The 19,735-nt window shown below is 50.5% G+C and overlaps 1 protein-coding gene across 1 annotated transcript in view; it reads left to right on the top strand.

Moving 5' to 3' along the window:
* The first annotated feature begins 648 nt into the window (after nucleotides 1-648).
* The window catches only part of Adcy3 (adenylate cyclase 3), a 75,092-nt gene continuing 56,005 nt past the window's right edge, over nucleotides 649-19,735 (top strand). Inside the window, exons 1-2 of the mRNA XM_020162628.2 lie at nucleotides 649-942; nucleotides 1,411-2,278. Of these exons, the coding sequence (XP_020018217.2) occupies nucleotides 1,604-2,278 (675 nt within the window). The 5' untranslated portion in view covers nucleotides 649-942; nucleotides 1,411-1,603. The remainder of the gene's footprint in view (nucleotides 943-1,410; nucleotides 2,279-19,735) is intronic.

Here is a 19,735-nt window from a genome sequence, read left to right as displayed (position 1 = left end):
CTTCCGCGGAAGGCTGAGGCCCGGCGCTAGGCATTTGGGCTTCCAGGGTGGGCGGGGACACTTAAGGCCGGGCGTGCCGGGTTGAGGAGCGGTCCTTAAACCTCAGCCAGAGCCTCTCGGGGCCCCGGATGGAAGCTGCAGCCGAGGAGGGGCGTCAGGGGTGCCCCAGAGCGCGCCTCACCTACGGGAGGGCAGGGCCTGGGCTTTGATCCTCCGAGACAGGGACTGCCTGGGGGAGGCGTGGATTCGCCCCATCCTTCCTGCCCGCCGCCGACCGGGTGCTTGCACGCAGCCCGCCGCCGGGTGCCGGGGCGTGGGGACCCCGGGGACCCCGAGGGGCCTCTCACCCACGCCGCCCCCCCACCCTCCCCCTCAAGCTCCGGAGCCGCGCTCGCCGAGGGGCGGTGACTAGGGGAGGGAGGGGCCGCCTCCCGCCTCCCGGGGCCTGGAGCGCGCGTGGCCCGGAGCCGGCGGCGCGGCGCGGGGACTCAGTGTGCAGCGCCCGCGCCCGGACTCGGCTGGCTGGCTCGGCGCGCGGGCGGAGGATGCTGGCGGGCTTCCCCGGCCTCGGCCCGCGCTCCCGCCGGGGACGGCCCCAAGCGCGCCCCTAGCCGCTGCCACCGCCGCCGCCGCCGCCGCCCCGGCCCGGGCCCCCCGATCCGCAGCCCCGGGGGCGGGCGCGCTCGGCCGGCGCCCCCGGATTTTCCAACCCGTGCAGCCGCCTTCCTCCCGCGACCGGGCGCCCCTGGATGCTGAGCGGCCGCCCTGCGCCTTTCCCGGCCGGATCCCGGGCCTGATCGCCGTGGGGAGAGTCGCGCTCCGGTAGTGGGTAACCCCCGGGTGGGCTGAGCCCTCCCGCCCCGGCCCACCGCACGCGTGATCCGGACCCCCAGCCTGCGCGTGGACCGACCCGTAGCACGCGGCTCCAGAGTTGCCGCACAGGTAAGCGCTGGGCCAGGGCTGGGCTTCCGGGGGTGCGGACAGCGCCCCAAGGTTGGGAAGGGAGCTGATCGGAGCCGGAGTCTCCAAGGGCTGGGTGGAAAAAAAGGAAGTAAACAGAGGAAGATGCAGGAATCCCCAGGATGGCCCTGGCTTCTCCCTGGCACGTTTTATTTCCAGCTTGTAAGGGTTGGGCCTGGAGGGAATTTAGGTGAGGAAGTCAGGGATGGAGACGTGATTCAGACAGACCCGGGTGCCAGCGATGGAGAGGTGGCTAGGCCCCTCCAGAAGCCGGAGACAGGAAACCAGTGTCTGGCGTGGACGGGACTGAGTGTGTGCGTGCGGGGGTGGCGGGGAAGGCTCTGGTGTTGGAGGCTCCTGCTGCCTATGTGATGGGTGGTTCGCGGAGGTTCAGGCCACCGACTAGGAAGGAGAGGTGCTCCTACTTAGTGCTGTCCTTTTAATTTCCAGATGATCAGTGCCACCTGTGTCCTGGAAACCCACTCTGCGTTCCTGCCCCAGGTGGCCACCCTTCAGCCGCAGCCAACAAGAGGCTGTCAGCCCTCCGCAGGTCTCAGAGAGCCCTGTTAGGTGACCCGTTTGGGACTTCTTCCTCTGTTCCAGTCCCCTTCTCCAGGGCCAGTAGAAGCAGACACCAGCCAGGATGCCGAGGAACCAGGGCTTCTCTGACCCAGAGTACTCGGCCGAGTACTCAGCCGAGTACTCGGTCAGCCTGCCCTCTGACCCTGACCGCGGGGTGGGCCGGACCCATGAGATCTCGGTCCGGAACTCTGGATCCTGCCTGTGCTTGCCTCGCTTCATGCGACTGACCTTTGTGCCAGAGTCCTTGGAGAACCTCTACCAGACCTACTTCAAAAGGCAGCGCCATGAGACCCTGCTGGTGCTGGTGGTCTTCGCAGCCCTCTTCGACTGCTATGTGGTGGTCATGTGCGCTGTGGTCTTCTCCAGTGACAAGCTGGCGCCACTCGTCGTGGCTGGGATTGGGCTGGTGTTGGACATCATCCTCTTCGTGCTGTGCAAGAAGGGACTGCTCCCGGACCGGGTCAGCCGGAAGGTGGTACCTTACCTGCTGTGGTTGCTAATCACAGCACAGATCTTTTCCTACCTGGGCCTGAACTTTGCCAGTGCGCATGCGGCTAGTGACACGGTCGGCTGGCAGGCCTTCTTTGTCTTCTCCTTCTTCATCACGCAGCCCCTCAGCCTCAGCCCTATCGTGATCATCTCAGTGGTCTCCTGTGTGGTGCACACGCTGGTCTTGGGGGTCACTGTGGCTCAGCAGCAGCAGAATGAGCTGCAGGGACTGCGGCTGCTGAGAGAGGTGAGTCCTTCCACACCGCGTCTTCCCTTCCGGTCAGCTCTCATCCAGGTGGGACCTGTTGGGTGGTGGTGAGGATGGGGTTCTCTTTGCCCTTGAGTCAGAATGTTTCCTGGGGGGCCTCTCCGGCTGCTGCCCTTCTCTCTTAACCCCTGGCTCTGCCCCTAGGGAAAGGAGGGTGTCAGAATATTGGGCCTCAATCTGTGACCTGTGCCCAGCCCGAGTGGATGACAGGAAGGCCCTGTAGGTCTGATCTGGAGGCAGTGTTGTTTTGGCCATTTCCTGTCAGTGACCCTGACTCTTGTGGGGAAATTCTGATCTCTAGTTGTCACTACCTAGCTCCAGCGTGTGACCTGATGTGTGGGCTCAGTGCTCCTCTGTCAAATGGGGATACTGTCTAGCTGATGTTAGGATGAAAAGAAATATGGGTGACAGCTCACTAGGAAATGCGGAGGGCTGGGGAGAGGGAATATGTGATTATCATAGATCCTGCTCCTGCCCAGGAAGCTTGGGGTGTCACAAGCCCTTGGATGATGTAGGGAAGGGTTGTCTCTCCATAGAAGGGATGGTTCGGACACAAATGGAGATAGTCTACAGGCTTCTGTAGCATGGAATCTTCTAGTCTTGGTGGATGATTTCTGTTGGAAGGAGTGGAAATTTTGACCTCAGCTTAACTAATAGATTGTGCTCCCACTAAGTGCTAAGACCCCTGCCAAGGTTTGAGGGACTGATTCTGGCTGCCTGACCCACTGGGGGATTCCAGTCTTATCTTCTACATCCTTATTTTATATGTGAGCTCAGAGCTGGAAAGAGACCTGCCCAAGGCCACAAAGTGAGTTATAGCAGTCGTATGGCTGGAGTGCCTGTTTCTTGGTTCTGCTTTCAGCCTCCATCTCACCAAAGCCATTACTATTGTCTCCCTGAGCCCGCAGGGACCCTGCGGAGTCTTTGCTGGTTGATGCAAGAATCCTGGAGCTGCCCCATTGCCTCCCACTTGGTCAGAGGGAAACATGACTTTTGCTGGGTTTTAACTCTCTCCTAGTTCTTGAACTAAGAGTCTTCCTGTTTCCCATTCTGGCTCAGGTAGAGACCTGTTTCGTGAAAGCCTTATTATGTCTCTCCATTCTGTAGGACCCAGCCCTGGCCTGGAGTGGGGTGTGTGGGCCTGTCCCCATGGCCCTGTGGGAAGCTGTCCAGGAAGAATGGTCACAACCATTCCTATTGGGGATCAGTTGGGGCAGATGGTCAGGTGGGCCTGGCAGCACGTGGAGCCTGAGATCAAATTCTGAACCATTACCTCTTACTGAACAGCCACTTCTCACCCTTTCCTTCCTCCAGGGCCCCTGGGCCTCAGGACTTTCCCCTCACTGTGCTCTGTCTATTAAGGGAGCAAATCCAGTCTCTCCCCGGTGGAGCATGGAGGTCTCTTCTCTTGAATCTATTTGGACCTTCTCTTGACAGGGGTCTCTTGGAGTCAGGAAAGAGGGTTTTGTAGGAAAATTGAACAGTCATCCCCTGAGCCAGGCCTGGGCACAGTTCTGAGATGTGGCACAGAGGGGCCCTGTCAGGAGAGAGATTCTGGGTTGCAGTGGGGAACAGACATGAGGCATGGGAGGTCAGGGAAGGTTTCCCCCTGCCTGTCTCTGGGTTCTCTGGTGGGTAGGGCCTAACTGAACTCCAGCTCAGGTCTGTAGAAGGTGAGATGTCATGGTGTCCACTTGAAGAGGTGACTTGCTGAGTGCTACGACTGGCATAGCATACCTGGGATTCTTACTGACCTGAGCCTCCAGCGGCCCTGGGGTGAGTGAGTGGGCCAAGGAAATTGGCCCCTGTGAGCAGTCTTAGGATGAAGGGACAAGTCTTGCTCTTTGTCATTTTCTCCACTCAGCCTATAGATTTGTTCTAGAAATGGTCAGAGGATGTTTGCACAGGCAGGGGCCTGAGAGAATATCTTGTCCAAACTCTCCATTTTGCAGAGTTGAAACAGAGATGGACAGTCGCGTCTCATTAGTGGCAGAAACAAGACAAGAGCCCCAGGGCTCCAGCATAGCTGTAAGAACAGTCGTGTGTGCTGGTCCTGTTAGCATGAGAACTGCCTAAGACCACGAGCTTGGCTTCCCCTCCTGGGGCCGGGGACTATCTGCTAGCTTGCAGTCTCAGTAGAAGGCACAGAGATCCCCTTGTTTCTGTTCATTAGATAGAAATATCAGTTGTTTTTATTCTGGCCCTGCCTTAGCTGGTCCCTGGTCCTTTTTAACCTCTAGCTCTGAAGAGGTTTGGGATGACATTCAGGTCTGTGCCACCCTGGGCCTTGTCCCCTATAGTCAGCAGGGAGTTTACTTGGAGGCTCGTGGAGCTTCTAGGGAAAAGGGGCCTCTATCCAGACCAGGTGTGGTCATTGTTTCCCTGCCAGGTCTCTGTCTGGGGTCACTTGTGAATCTGTGTTTGCAGAGCTTCTTTGGAGCAAAAGCAGGAAAATCTTGAGTTGGAGACCAGCTGGCAAAGGTAACATCAAGACCCTGCCTCACCAAGCACCAGTGGCTCACGCCTGTAATCCTAGCTACTCAGGAGGCAGAGATCAGGAGGATCGCGGTTTGAAGCCAGCCCAGGCAAATAGTTCATGAGACCTTATCTCAAAAAAAAAAAAAATCACAAAAAAGGGCTTGTGGAGTGTCTCAAGGTGAAGGCCCTGAGTTCAAGCTCCAGCACCAAAAATAAATAAATAAATGAAAGACCTTGCCTCAAAAGTAAAACGAAAATAAAAAAGGCTGTGGAGCATGGCTCAAATGATAGAGTGCAAGGCCTTGGGTTCGATCCCTAGCACTACAAAAAAAAAAAAAAAAAAACCCAAATTTAGGAAATAACAAGATAGAAAAATAAGTAAATCAAGAATAAGACAGGAACTGGGAGTGTAGCTCTGTGATAGAGTGCTTGCCTAGCATGCAAAAGGCTCTGGGTGTGATCCTCAGCACCAAAATAAAATAAAATAAAAACATATAAAAAATAAAAATATTAGCATCCCAGGGGAGCATGCCTGGAACTTGGGTTTGGGAATAGAGTGGGGAAGGGAAAGAGGTTCCCAAAGTCAAGTTGGGAGCCTGAGATAATAGGAGGTTGGAGGCCTGGTTTACAGTGGGCTGTGTTCCAGAAGTTTCTGAGTCACTTGTTTGGGACCAATGTGACTTTTTAAAAGGTGCCTAGGTTCCCAGGCCCCCTCACCAAGTTTTAGTTAACTCACAGTGTCCCTGCATTCGTCTCTGAATACCGTGGAAACTAAGCCAGGGCTGAGGGCAGCGGTGCTGTGGGGAGGGACACCTGGGACCTGTCTCTCCTGGGGTGTGAAGGGGAGCATCATTCTTCTGCCCTGCAGCTCCTCGGGCCTGTGTTGCTTCTAGATGGTCCTCCCTGGAGGATGAGAGGGGCAGGGCTGTGAGAGCCAGGTGGCCAGGTCCCCCCTCAGGCTAACTCCTAGGAACCTTTGCAGACTGTACCCTGTCCACCTTTCTTCTACCCCTGGGTTTCCCCTTTGCTCTTTCTTCCCCTCATCTGTAGGCTGTGACAGGACCTCCCTCCTGGGTCATGGGGGTTGAGCTCAGTTCACACTGAACCCCTTGGGTTCTGGGAACTTGTGAGTTTGTGGCTTTGTTGCTAGCAGAAACACTGAGGATCTTTTCCAGTGTCAAACGTCTTCCTATATGGCCCTCCTGTCCCCAAATCCCCCTGTCCTCGGCTTTATGGCAAAGGCAGGAGGTACCTTTGGGGCTCATGGCAGCCTGACAGCCTGCTTTGGGCTCTTCTCAGGAGGCCAGCAGGTGCGTTCCAATGGGACCAGCAGGTGGAGGCAGTGAGGTTGGGACTGGGTGGGACTGGAGCTTCACCCATTAATTAATGAGTGAGTGTTGCCCAGCAAAGAGGACAATCTTGCAGCCTGCAGGATCTGGGACAGAGTGTCAGCCATGGGACAGCCAGGCTGTGGTGGGGAGCTGGCCAGGGGTTGTGTGAGGGGAGGGCAGATGAGTCAGGAGGAGTTGGGTTTTCCCAGGTTTCTCCTCTCATAAGTGTCCTGGCATCAGCACCTCTGTCTGCAGTTTGCCCTTTCCTGCCCCCTGCTGCCCTGGGATGAGGTGAGGAAGCAGCAGCTGCTGATGAGGGGGGATGTAGAGGAAAAGGGGGGGCTGACAAATGCAACCATCATGGCAGGGAGGATGCTTTGGCCAGTGGCTGCCTCTGAAACAGCTAACATGCACCTGTTAGCTTCTGACAGTGCCATGAAGGAATACGCCTGGCAAATTTGGGGCTAGAAACCCCTCCAGAGAGTTTGTAGACTAATTTCATAGCACAAAGGCTATTTGGGAGCAAACTCTTATGGGATGAATAACTTTTATTCATAAAGTATAATAGGATGAAGGTAATACCTTTCACACCTACAAATTGCAGAGCAAGTCACTCACCCCGTGCAGGAACATTGAGCTCTGGAGGACTGGGAGACCTGAAGCAGGGAGGGTGTGAGAAGGGACAAGGCTCCCAAAGACAGCCCTGTCTGATGTACTGGAGTTAAGTGTTGTCTGCGCCTCATTCCTGATTGACTGGCTCTGTTTCACAGATAAGGAAACTGAGGTTTAATCAGGTTGAGGGGAGGCAGAGGGGCCAGATAGCTGGAGAGTGATCACTGGGGAGTGAGAAGGTAGGATGGGGACTTCCCTGTCAACTCCTCTTTCTCTGGAATCCATGTCTTTGCTAAGCAATGAAGAAGAGATGGGGGGTCCTGAAGTATAATAGGAAGCATTCCCTCTTCTTCTGGAAATCGGACGCAGAGGGGAAAAGCCTGTGCTCAAATGTTCCAGTGAGACCATGGCCAGGACTGTGAGAAATGCCGAGGGACAGGGCATCGGAGCCCGGGTGGGGAGGGCAGGAAGGCAGCAGGCCCTTGGCAGCCAGGAAGCTGTCTATGGGAGTGGTGCAGCAGACAGCTGGAGAGGAGGCCAACTCAACCCAGTTCTTGGCCCTTGGGTCCTGGGCTTTGCCACTGTCCCAGGGCAGGAGGAAGCAGCCATGCCTCTGTGATGAGGGTGCAGAGGGGCATGAAGGAGGAGGAGAACACAAAGACTGGCAGATCCAGCCGCACAGATGAACATTGAACATAAACAGTTTTGCAGAAAATCACCCTCAGTCCCTTCCCTGGTCCCATTTCTCTGTGGTCTCTTCCGATCCTTATCTGAGTGTAAACAGAACCTTTCCAGTGTGTCATTGTGGTTGTGGGCAATTTAGGGTCTCCCTTTCACCCACATTATTTCACTGACATTTTGCTGTGAACCTCAGAGTCCTCATGTTTGTGATTTTAAATCAGCACTTTATTAAAGCCAGCTGTGTTCTTCTGGAGGGGAAACAACCCTTCCACTGGGCCAACAGTGGAGACAGAGTTGCTTTGTATGAACACACATGTTTACACACACAGGCACGTGCACACACACACACTCTTGGGCTTGGTCAACCCAACAGTCCTGGTAAATTCTTCATGAGATGGAATTGCTGGGATTCCAAGGTTATTCTGGTTCTTCAAGAACAGCAGGGTGGTCTAGCCCTGAATAAACATTCAGAGACAGCACCCCCCCCCAACACCTATCTCCTCACCAAATCATACATTCTTTTTTTTTCTTTTTTTCAGCGCTGGGGATTGAACCCAGGGCCTTGCACATGCTAGGAAAGCACTCTTCCACTGAGCTCTAACCTCAGCCCTCCCATCACACATTCTTGACGGATTCCCTCAGTGTGTGTGCCTATCAGAACTCAGGCTGAGATGCTTCCTGCGTGGAGGTAGACCAGGTGGCCACAATTACTGAGCTCCCCCCTTCCATTCCAGTTACCTGTCTGCAGCAAGAGGCAGATATTCTCATCTGACCCATAAGAAAACTGAAACGTGATGACTGAGCTAGTTGTACAGGGCCACATAACTAGTCATTGGGGGATGCCGGATTTGAACCTAGGCTGGCGGGATTACAGAGTTCTTTGTTTTCTGTGTCACCAAAGGTCATCCTCAGAGCTGTTGAGCTGTGCATCCAACAGGGCTGGGTCTTTGGTTTCTCGAGCCCCAGGCATTTGGAGGAGCACTTGGGGATGAGGAGGTGTACACCAATGTCTGTGATAGTGACCGGTTTATAAGCATATTAAATTCCATTTGCGGTAGATTAAAGGGAGTGCAGTATTGCATTCTAAAAACATTTTTCTCAGAAATAGACATGCACTTGGACAAGTAAGAATTAGATTTTGGTTTTCTTGGAACTTCATGAATGTGTCCTGACTATATGGCCACTTGTTTGCATCATGTACTTTGTTTTTTTCATTGCTATGCAATAATCCCCAAAATTAGGGGCTTAACAAATCACAGTTTATTGCTTCCCATGGTTCTTTGGGTTGACTCTGTTCTGCTAAGTGGTGATTCTGCTTCCTGTGGTCCGGCTGGGTTCAGGGATTTGCCTGGCAGGACTGTTTCATTCAACAGTTAGTGTTGAGCTGATATCTCTGCAGGGTTCTGAGAAGGTCTAAAGTCTCTGAGCTCCTCTGTGACCCACCATGTCGCTTGCTTGGGCTTTCTCCCAGCATGTGGTCTCTGGGAGAAAGTGGAAGCTACTGTTTGGCACTGGGGTTTGAACTCAGGGCCTTGTGCTTGCCAGGCAAGCACTCTACCACTTGAGTCCCTCCTCTAGCTGAAATGCAACCTCCCCAGCAACTGGTTTTAAAGGCTAGGCTCATCACCATTGGTCAAGGCAAGTCACAAGGCTGGCTCAAGTGCAGGAGGAAATTGTACCCTTTGATGTGAGAGTGACACGTGTTCAGGGCAGAAATAAACTGATGGCAGCATCTTCTGAGGCTGTCTGCCAAGCCAAGAGGCACATGAGAGATGTGGAGAGAAAGGGATGCTCTGAGATCACAGGATGCTATAGAAGTTACAGATGTGGTCCAGAGTAGGGCGTATTTAACTTCATTACAGTGTTGAATCTCTATCTGATCCAATACATAATCTCTCAAATTTTTGAAAAGTTTCAGAAACCGCCTTGCTCTTTTGGGGTTTTTTTTGGGACTTGGGTTTGAACTTAGAACTTCATGCTTACACAGCAGGTGTTCTACTGCTTGAGCCACACCTCCAGTCCATTTTGCTCTGGTTATTTTGGAGATGGGGGTCTCATGAACTATTTGCCCAGGCTGGCTTTGAACTGCGATCCTCCTGATCGCAGCCTCCCAAGTAGCTAGGATTATGGGTATGACCTACCTTGCCCTTAAAGAGAAGATGGCTTGTAGTTCTGCACAGGCTCTACCTTGCCTTCCCTGCTTTGGAAGAATTTGTTTTGCTGCCTTTGAAACCTGCAATAGGCCCTATGTTGCCTAATATGGCGCCAGGAAGCCGTCCCTGCCCCAAGAGCATGCCACCTGACCGGGCCCCAGCATGCACAAATGTTGTCCCTTTCTTTCTACCTAGAAGCTGCTGGGCAGCCTGGCTCTGACATTTGTCTTCCTTCTCCAGGAGGCAGGCTCTGCTTGTGTGCCTCCTGCAGAAACATGGGCAGTGTGGCTTTCTTTACAGGTGTCATTTACCTTGAGGAGAATCAGACCCATGGTGGCATTCTATTCAAGCCCCTCGCAGTGCTTGGTTGTGACAGTTGCTCCTAGATCCCTGCTGCATCCTTACTGTACAGCTTTGTGCTTACCTTTATTCCTTTCTCATCCCAACTCATTGACAGTTTGGTACATTTTTGGCTAGATCTAGGCCAGGGAAAATGTTCTGGTATTATTCCAGGTGATTTGAGAGTGATTTTTTAAAAAACAAGATTTATTTCACCTTTTTTTTTTTTTTTTTTTTGGTAGTACTGGGGCTTGAATTCAGGGCCAACGCCTCGAGCCACTCCACTAGCTCTTTTTTTGTGAAGGGGTTTTTTTTGAGATAGGGGCTCATGAACTATTTGCCCAGGCTGGCTTTGAACCGTGATCCTTCTGATCTCTATTTCCTGAGTAGCTAGGATTACAGACATGAGCCACTGATACTCCTTTGCCACTTGCTAAGAAAGATCTTTTCTGGTCCAGGTAAAAAGCAGGAATGGAGGAGGGATTTCAGGAGTCCAGAACATGCGCCACTGACACTCCGCTGGCCTAGTTCTAATCTGGCTCCTTGGGCAGAAATGGTTTGCATAGGATCACAGGGGAGAGTAGCTGAGCGGAGTTAGAGCCACCTTCCCTGCTCCCTCCAGTCGAAGGAGAACGTCCTTCCTTTTCACTGCTTTCAGACATTTCATCAGAGAGGCAAGCCTTGGTGTAGGTGGGCGCACAAAGAACAAATGATACGCAGTCCCTGCTGTCAAGGACCTTGCGGGCTGTGGTACACGTCCTGTTAGGGAGGAGAGAGCCCACCTATGGCGGGGTTGGGGGAAGGCTGCTGTTGAGTTGGATCAAAAAGAAGGAGTAGGAGTTTGCCAGGTGGAGCAGTGGGAAGAGAGCCATAGGAGGTCCCCCTTGGTTGGTACCAGGCATGAGTTGAGGGGCAGGTGTAGGGAAGCCAGATAGAGGAAGGACTCTATTCGCATGACGATGGAATGCTATTGGAGAAATTTAGGGGACAGGTGCAACCTGGCTTGCATTTGGAAGGCTCATTATTGTGGACTTGAGTGAAGCCGGGACAGTGGATGACACCGTGGAAGTAGTCCAGGCAAGACCTCATGAGGGCCACCCACCATAATGGAAGCAGGAGTGGAGAAGTTTAGTATGAAGTGCCAGTGGGTCATCTAAGCGTGACTGTCAGATTGAACGCCTTCTGTATACAGGCCCTATACTCAAAGGCTGGAGGTCAGAAGAGAGGTCTAGACCTCCAGAGTTGAGAGCCATCTGCATTTAAGTGGCACCTAACACTGCAGGAGAGTGAGGGTAGCCCGGGGACAGTGTGTAGAGGGCTTAGGACCCAGGACTAGGAAGCAGCCTGGTGTGTGTGTCTGCCTCAGTTTGAGGCATCTGTAACTTGCCTTTCCTTTCTTTTGGGTCCCTTTGGGACCCAGGTGGCCTATGATGGGCAGACCAACCATTTGGGAGCAGGAGGCAGTCCCTGTCTGATGGCATTTTGCAGCCTTGACCCTACCTTGTTGGGGAAAGTTAAGACAGGCCTTGACAAGGAGCGGCCAGGTGAGGGGTTGCTCCATGTCACCTGGCGGAGGAGGGGATGATGCATCCAGAGGCAGCGAGCGTACACACTGCACAGCGCTGTGCCCGTGCTGGTTGTTTCTTTATCACAGCAGACTAACTGCAGCCATCTCACCTTTAATCCAGGAATGAATCAGACCGCGCCTACTCATTTCTCTTGTATCTCTTCTCATTGTCAAAGGATCATTAAAAGAGTTTTAAACTGCAAAATCTGTATAATGTTGCAGACTGTGATATTCTTTTGGTGTAGGGCATTTGGTTGCTCATTAATTTCATTTATCTACCGTTTATCTGTTTACCTTCTTGACATTTATTTATTGTAACTAGGCCTGTTTTCTCTCCTCACCCTCCTGGTATTGAGATATCTGTCCCTCTTTTTCTGATTTTGTTTTCAGCTGTTTCTTCAAGCAAAATTCCTTTTTGTGATTCCTCAGGAATGTGCACTTTGACTAGAAATGAGACTGTTTCTCTCCTTTCCCCAAGAACACATTCTTGTAAATAGAGAAGTAAATCACGTGTTTCTGAAGGACTTCTTCTCTACCTAGCTGCATTCAAAGCCCAACATAAGCAGATGCATTTGAACTTGGGCAAGTTTTTCTTCATTGTGGTTTGTTGTTCACATGCCCCTTCAACATTGGCCCCCGTGAAATGTAGTTTGGTGCCATCTGAGACAGACCTGGTGACATTAGGCTGTGACCCCCACAGTTTTAGCTTCATGGCTGGCCCTAGTAGGATTGGTAGGTTGACCTTGAAGGCTGAGTTTTTCCCCCAAGGGGTGGACCAAATTCTTAAAAGACTAATGGGTAAGCTCAGAGCTTGGTGTCTGCCTTAGTCTATTTTCTGTTGCTATAACAAAACACCTGAGAGCTGGTAATTTATAAAGAAGAGAAATTTTTATAGCTCATGGTTCTAGAGGCTGGGAAGTCTGAGAGTATCTTTTGGCATCTGGTCTGCTTCTGGCGAGGCCTGTCCTGCTTCAACTCAGGCTGGAAAGGAGGGCAAGCAGACACTTGTGGGAGAGACAAAACACAAGTTTGTAGCAAACTGCTCTCAAGAGTCAAACCCAATCCATAGGAAGAGCATTGATCTCTTCAGGACCTGATCACCTCTTAAAGGTCCACCACTCATTACACCATATTGAATCAAATTTCAATATGAATTTTAAAGGAACAAAACTATTTTCAAACCACAGCAGTCACCAACATAATCATGGTAGGTGAATGGACCCTCCTGGGGAGGACGGTGGGGTTGGAGGGAGTAATGACACCTCCCTGTGTGGCCCTATCTAGCCTATTGTGATTTCCTAATCCTTGACTGGGATTTTGGAGCCTCATCCTCTGTTTAATAAATATCCACATTATTTTCCTAGATCAGTGTTTTAAAAAACAAAACCCCAAATGTATATCCTCACCATTGTTAAACATTTCCCCACAGTAGTTAGGAAAAAAGAAACAACTTGAAGTTCAAGTATTACTTTTCTCTGGTGTGGTGGTACATGTCTGTAATCCCAACTACTTGGGAATGGGAGGCCAATCCAGGGCAATGAGACAGCAAGACTCCACCTCAACCAAACAGCCAAGAGTGGTGCTGCACACCTGTCCATCCTTGCTGTGCAGGAGGCCATGGGCAGAGGATCCAAGTCTGAGGATGGCATCTGGGTAAAGTGCAGAACCCTACTTAAAAGAAAACCAAAGCAAAAAGGCCTGGGGGAGTGGCTCAAGTGGTAGAGCACCTGCCTGGCAAGCATGAGGTCCTGAGTTCAAAATTCCAGCATGGTTAAAAAAAGAAAACAAAATTCATTGTAGTGATCATAGCTTTGCCTGCTGGTCAGGGCTTCTGATAATTAACTCTAATAATCAGGTAAAAACCCCAAACTGACAAACAACCCAATGGGGGAACAGAACATAGGAAGAAAAGAGAGAAAATTTGGAAGCTGGCCACCATTTTTTGGTCGCAGTGTTAGGGAGAACGTACTTTCTGATGAAGCTGGCCATGAGAATCCAGTACTTCTGTTGCAGATCTCTTTCTCGCCTTCATTCTGGCAACGGCCTTTCAAATGTTTTTTCTTTCACCCCATTCTTACAGGAATGAATCAAGAGCAGGTAGTGGTGGGAAACCCGGGGAAGAACTCGGGAATGATTTGGGGTGGAGAAGGCCAAGGGTACTATTTTCCCATTAGGTGTACTTGAGCGACGTAGAGCGCCTCCTTGGCTTAGAAGAATGGTGGTCTGCCTGCAGACCGTTGGGGAACATGGGGTTGTGGGATGTTCCTGAGGATCTCTTGGTGACTTCACTCTGTTCCCGCATATCTTAGGGTCCATCATCCTCACCAGGGTTAGGGACATACAACTCAAGAGACTTATTGGTTGTAGGGGGAATGGGGAGGGAGGATCTTGGTGCTCCAACGTGTAGGCAGGGCCAAAGCCACTCTCTGTGTGGTTCCTGACACATCTTCTGGTCTTTGCTTTCAAGTCCCTAGGTACCTTTCTGTCCTCACCACAGCCTGGCTGTTTGGAAGCCTCTAACTGCTTCCAGATAACCTTTACCTAGGTCTTTTAACTACATTTTACCTACAGTGTGCTGGTTAGTCCTTGTGACCGCCCTATGAGGTGGATGTCCTCGGCTCTGGAATTTTACAGCTAAGAAAGCGGAGGAAGACAGGAAAGGGAAGGACAGTGCCCAAGGGCATGGAGAAATACCATGCCATCTGCTCTTAAGGCCAAGTCTAAAGCCAAATGTAGCCAAAAAGTGTCTTCTCTGAGGAGACTAAGACAGGTCATTGGTTGATTAATGCAAAAAGTTAAATTACTGTGGCAGTGGTCACACAGCAGCATGTCAGAGCATATAGAACCATACACCAAAGAGGGAATTTTAGGTCTGGGGGCGTGGCTTAAGTGGTAGCACTCCTGCCTAGCAAGTTCAAAGCCCTGAGTTCAAACCCCAGTACCGCCTCCAAAAAGTGAGTTTTACTATATATGAAGAAAGGGGATAGTGACCAAAGATGAGCACAGGTAAAAACAATGATCCCATTGTGGCCTCATAACAGCTGTGGCACCTAAATAGCCATTGTGAGGAGATGGGGGACTTTGACCTGGATGGGGCTCAATGGAACGTTTGGGGTGATGGCAGAGTTCTTTCTGATAGTTCTTTTCCCTATCAAGAGTTCTTTCTTGATAGGGAAAATGGTCACGTAACAGTACATGTGTGTCAACACCCATCAAAGTATACACTTAAGATGGATATAGTCAGTTAAAGCTTGGTAGATTTGACAGAAAGTCAGAAAGACCCAGGAATCACAAAAAAAGATACACATACATGTATAAACTTCCATCTATTTTAAGTAACTTCCTTTAATTGAAAATATTTAGCTCTACACCATTTGCTAATGTTTTGTTGGTGGAACCAAAAATGTTTCAGGTTTTGGATTTTTTTGTGGGAGGGATTTTGGAATATTTACACATGCATAATGAGTATCTTGGGGATAAGACCCAAGTCTAAACATGAAATTCATTTATGTTTCATATACTTGTATAATACCCTGATGGTAATTTTACATGGTATTTTTAATACTTTTGTGCATGAAATAAAATTTCATGGTATAGAAATTTTCACTTGTGGTATTGTGTGTTCAAAAGTTGCAGATTTCAGACATTTTGGATTTGAACTTTTGGCTCAGCCTGTACTCTGTAGTGTATATACTTTAAAGTACTTTGCAGTACTGGGGTTTGAACTCAGGGCCTCATGCTTGCTAGGCAGGTGCTTCACCACTTGAACCATTCTGCCATTCTCAGCCTGTACTTTAGTTGGTGTCCCTGTGCCCGTCTTTTGCAGTTAGGATGTGTCATCTGCAATTTCCAGTTTCCTTAGAGTCCAATAAGAATTAAGTCCCTTGGAAATAATCAGGGTGTAGAATCCTCCCAGGTTTTTATGACCCTTCTTATTGTTGAATAAGAATAATTCATCGCCTTTTCTTTTAGCTATGACAGTTATCAAACATATCCAAAACACTTTATTTTCCTTAGAAACAATGACTTTCATATCCACATTTTATCTATTTAATTCAATTACGTAAATATAATGTGGGAAAAAACCCCAACAACCAGCATAAACAGGTGTGGGACTAAACACAACTGGTTTTGAGGAAATAGTCCAAAAGCAGAAATAAATAATGCCTTCTAGGGAGTGCCTGCAGGCTGTGCATGTGCAGTCAGGAGGGTCTGCCATATTGGTCCCTCTCGCTTGAGCCTGTCCTATACTCCTGCCTTCTTATTGAGCCCTGTTCTGCTCCCTCGTCATTTCCCTTCCTGGTTCTTCCACAGGAAGCAATACACACTTTCCTCTTGCTTTCTACCTGTCAGTTCTTTCAGTCTTGGGATTCAGCCACCTTGTTCTCCCCTGATCTCCTTGTCAGCTCAGCCCATCTCACTTTTCAGAAGGTCCCTGGGCACCTTCTCTAGCTTCAGATTATATCAAGGTGTCCTGGAGTACTTTCACCTGGTTTGTATGCATTTCCTGACTGCTCCAAGAACACTGCCTGTCCTGTTGTAAGACTCAAGTACTAGAACTGTAAGTTCTGTTGTGATAAATTTAAGAAGAAGGGGTGGCCCCCACTTCTCAGTATCAAGCCTTAATAAAAGAATGATCATCTACAGAAAAATTTCAGTTGATGAGAGCCAGAACCGCTCTGTTGAGACTGCAGGGTGTTCCCTGCCCGGCAGGATGTGTGGCTCATGGTAGGAGAGGCAGGGGAGGCCTCCCAGGGACACTTGGCCAGAACTGTTCCTCAGAGCTGGATGGGGGTGTGTTTGCCCGGGCTGCCTGCTGACTGACCAGGGTCATGTCCCTTGCAGCCTGCACACCCCTCCTGCTGTCTCCCTTCCTCCTTACTTCTCTGATCCTGTGTTCCTTCTAGACCAGCAAAGATCAGTACAATTATCAAGTTAATTGGTGCCTGATAGGTGTCTTTTTTTGTCCACCCTCTTCTTTTCTTACTGAGATGCTGAATTTGTTGTTGTATGTCGAATATGCAATTTCACTTACCTGCTGAGTGACAGACATTTATTTCCTCTCTATCTGCTCATGCATTTTTTTCCTCTTCGACACTTGGATGGCTCTAGATGCAAGTTTGCCCAAGATGCCTTGTGCTGGGATGTACAGATGAGTGACCTGGGCTCCCTGCCAGCAAGGGAAGCCCTGTTCCATTTATTTACTTAACTAAAAAAAATAGTTTACTATTGTCTGGATGTGGGTCTGGTTCAGAGAAGTCATTCCATAAATATTGATGGGATATTGATGCACGAATTATTAGGTTGAACTACATGAAATTGTCGATACCCGGTCACTTTCTATCTGCCAAAAGTTGCATATGGTTCAATGTAGCATGAAAGTAACAAGCATGTTCACCATGGAAAGCCCGGGAAGTACTATATATACCTGTAATACCCCATTTAAAGGTAGGTAGGAGTATTGATTTTCTTTTGTTATGCAAGTGCTTGTTGTAAGAAACTAACCCAACTAGACAGGAGTTTAAGGAGTAAAAGTGAAAGTGCTCTTTCCTTCCCCCACTCTCGTCCCCATGGCTCCCACTGCCAAGTGCTTGGTTTGGATACTTCCAGAGATCTATGAATTCGCAGTTATGTGAATGTAGACACAATCTATGCGATGAATTTATGCAAATCACTGAGGCAAAACTTTCTCTGGGGGACTGTAATCTTCCTCTCAAGGGGACAAGTCTGTGGCCCTTTCCTCCATTAGCCACATGGTCCCACTTGAGGGCTACATCAGTGGCCTCCTTGAGGAGCTGTGGCCACTCCTGCAATCAAGGAAGACCCAGCTTGACCTGGCAAGCTGCTTGTCCTCCCTCCACCTGAGAGCAAGGAGCTGTTCGATGTCCTGCAGAGCAGGAAGCCCCAGCCAGCCTATGGCAGAGGTGGCCAAGGTTGGAAGGCAGTAGCACTCCAGCCAACATCAAGGTCCTGCTGCAGGCTTTGGTCCCAGGTGAGGGTTTGTGCACTTGGGCTTGAGAAGGCATCCAGATGGATACAGATGTCAACCTGCAGGACCACAGGTTGGGGGTGTGGAGAAGGAGGGATGCCAGGGGTTCTGGGAACTCAGCCATCCTCTTGGGGCCTCTGTGGAGGGTGTGGGGCTCCCTGTGTCCTCTGAGGCATGACATTCTCTGTGTTTCTTATTCTGCCATTTCATAGCTATTCTGTCAGGGAGCAGGAGTTGAGTTCGAACTCCTCTCTGTGAGTACGAGAGTCTTGAGCAAACCATTTGATCTTGCTGACTCTCACTTTCTCCCTCCATGTGAGAGGAAGGTGGAGGGCATGGGACACCACGAGTGAGTTGGGGGTCAAATCATCAGACTCCCAAGGCTGGACCTACTGTGACCCGCTCTGTGATCTTGACCAAGTGGCCCAACCTTCTCTGTGTCCTCCGTTTACCAGGTCTCTGTGATCTGACTTAGAATGGTTCCAGTTTCTGAGTTTTCTGGGATGACAGTGTCAGCTCTTACAGGGCTGTGGGAAAGGACACATGAGCCAGTAACTGAAAGCATCTTGCAAGCCGCAGGCTCATCTGAGTGCAAGCATTGTTACTGTCATATGCTCATTTATAACTTGTAGCCCTACTGGAGCGTGCTGAACTGTGTTTTTCTGGGGTGGAATTTACAAATGGGAGGAATTGGGGTTGCCCACTCCCTCAGGGGATTCTGTCATTCCTGTTGCTCCCTCTCTCTGCCACATGCCCACTGTTTCTGCCTGGAGAGGTGACCTGGGGAGCTTGAGAGCCAGATCTCCAGGAACACCCCTGCGCTTTCTGGAGAAGAGGCCCAGAGGAGAAGTGGCTTGCTCAAGGTCACACAGAGAGGCACAGTTAGAGCCTGGGTCTGTGACATCCAACTTCTGGCTCCTGATCCAGTCTCTCCATTAGACAGGAAACTGATGGTCACAGGATACCAGCTTTTGTGGTAGGGACAGGTACAGGGTCTAGAAAGGAGATGGGAAGCCCAGAGTTTTCCCTGTGACTGTGGCCATGTGTAACGTGGCTCTGCTGAGGGAGCTGAGGTGGAGACGGGCTGGAGAGGCCTGGGTAGAGAGGCCTCACAGGACAGGAATTGGATCGGAAGGGAGTCTTTGGAGTGGCGTTGGGGCATGGATTTCAGGGCGAGTGACTGGGCAGTGGGATGTTAGGAGGACTTTGTCAGGCAGGAGGCTGTGAGATGTGATTGGGTGGGGAGGGGTGGAGAAGGGCAGGTGGCCAGCTGTGCTCAAAAGGGGCAGCACTGGGGGGTCTCTGCCATTGTAGGAGTTCCAGTATAAAATGGGGTATCTTCAGGCTACAGATCTTTGCCAGGAGCTGCTCTTGGTTGAAGGGTACATTTTGCTTTTTTTCTGCCAGGGTTAGGAATTCTGGTTGCTTCCCTGGGGTCTCTCTGGCCTCACCAGGCAAGGGGCCTCTCCTCAGAGACCTGGGTCCAGGAGCTATGCGGCTCCCTGGGACCTTTTCTTTTCTTTCTGGGGCTTTACAAAAGGGAAGTCAGAAGCCAGAATGGTTTTCTCCAAAGTCTTGAGAGAATGACCTGAGAGTGGAGATCCTTACAGGATGTTTCTGTTGGCTGAGAGTCGTTGACTTAACCTGTGGTGTGGCTTATTTTCCCCTTGGGGAAAAGAAGAGATGGTGCCTGGCTCCATCATAACGTATTGTGTGACCCACTTCTGTCTAAGGAGAGTCCTGCCTGGGCACTATTTATTTCATACCAGGTGCCAGTTCCTCACCTACCCTCTGGAGGTTACAGAGGAGACTGGGTGCTTTCCCCAGGACACACAGGCCATTGGTAGGTGACTGGTGTTCAGCTTCTGCTCTGTGCAAAATTCCAGACTTGGCTTTTTATGCTAAGGGCAGGAGGCTTTAAAATTAGCAGCAGGCAGCAGAAGTAGGAGTACATTCTGTAAGAGAAGCTGGGGGGCAGGGGGAGGGAGAAAAGGAAGAAGAAGAAGATGGTTATGGCTAGATTAGGGGCCAGGGATGACAGCTGGGGAAAGGTGGGGATTGAAGTACTGTTGACAACTATATAGTTGAAGGGGGGCAGTTGCTCTCCCCTCCTCTGAACTATCATGATGTCATGCAGCAAAAAGACAGTCTGGAATTACCCTCCCCTGAAAACAGCTAGGAACTGGACAAAGTATAGGGAAAGTGTGTATCTGCTTTGGAGTAACAGGCAATAGTGGGCCATGAGTCCTTAGAAAAGAAAACTCTGAGTGATCCTTCTCAGCACCT

The sequence above is a fragment of the Castor canadensis genome, chromosome 12, assembly GCF_047511655.1.
Source record: "Castor canadensis chromosome 12, mCasCan1.hap1v2, whole genome shotgun sequence".
Lineage (NCBI taxonomy): Eukaryota > Metazoa > Chordata > Mammalia > Rodentia > Castoridae > Castor > Castor canadensis.
The sequence above is the reverse complement of the archived record's forward strand: the minus strand, read 5'-3'. Positions and strand labels throughout refer to the sequence as shown.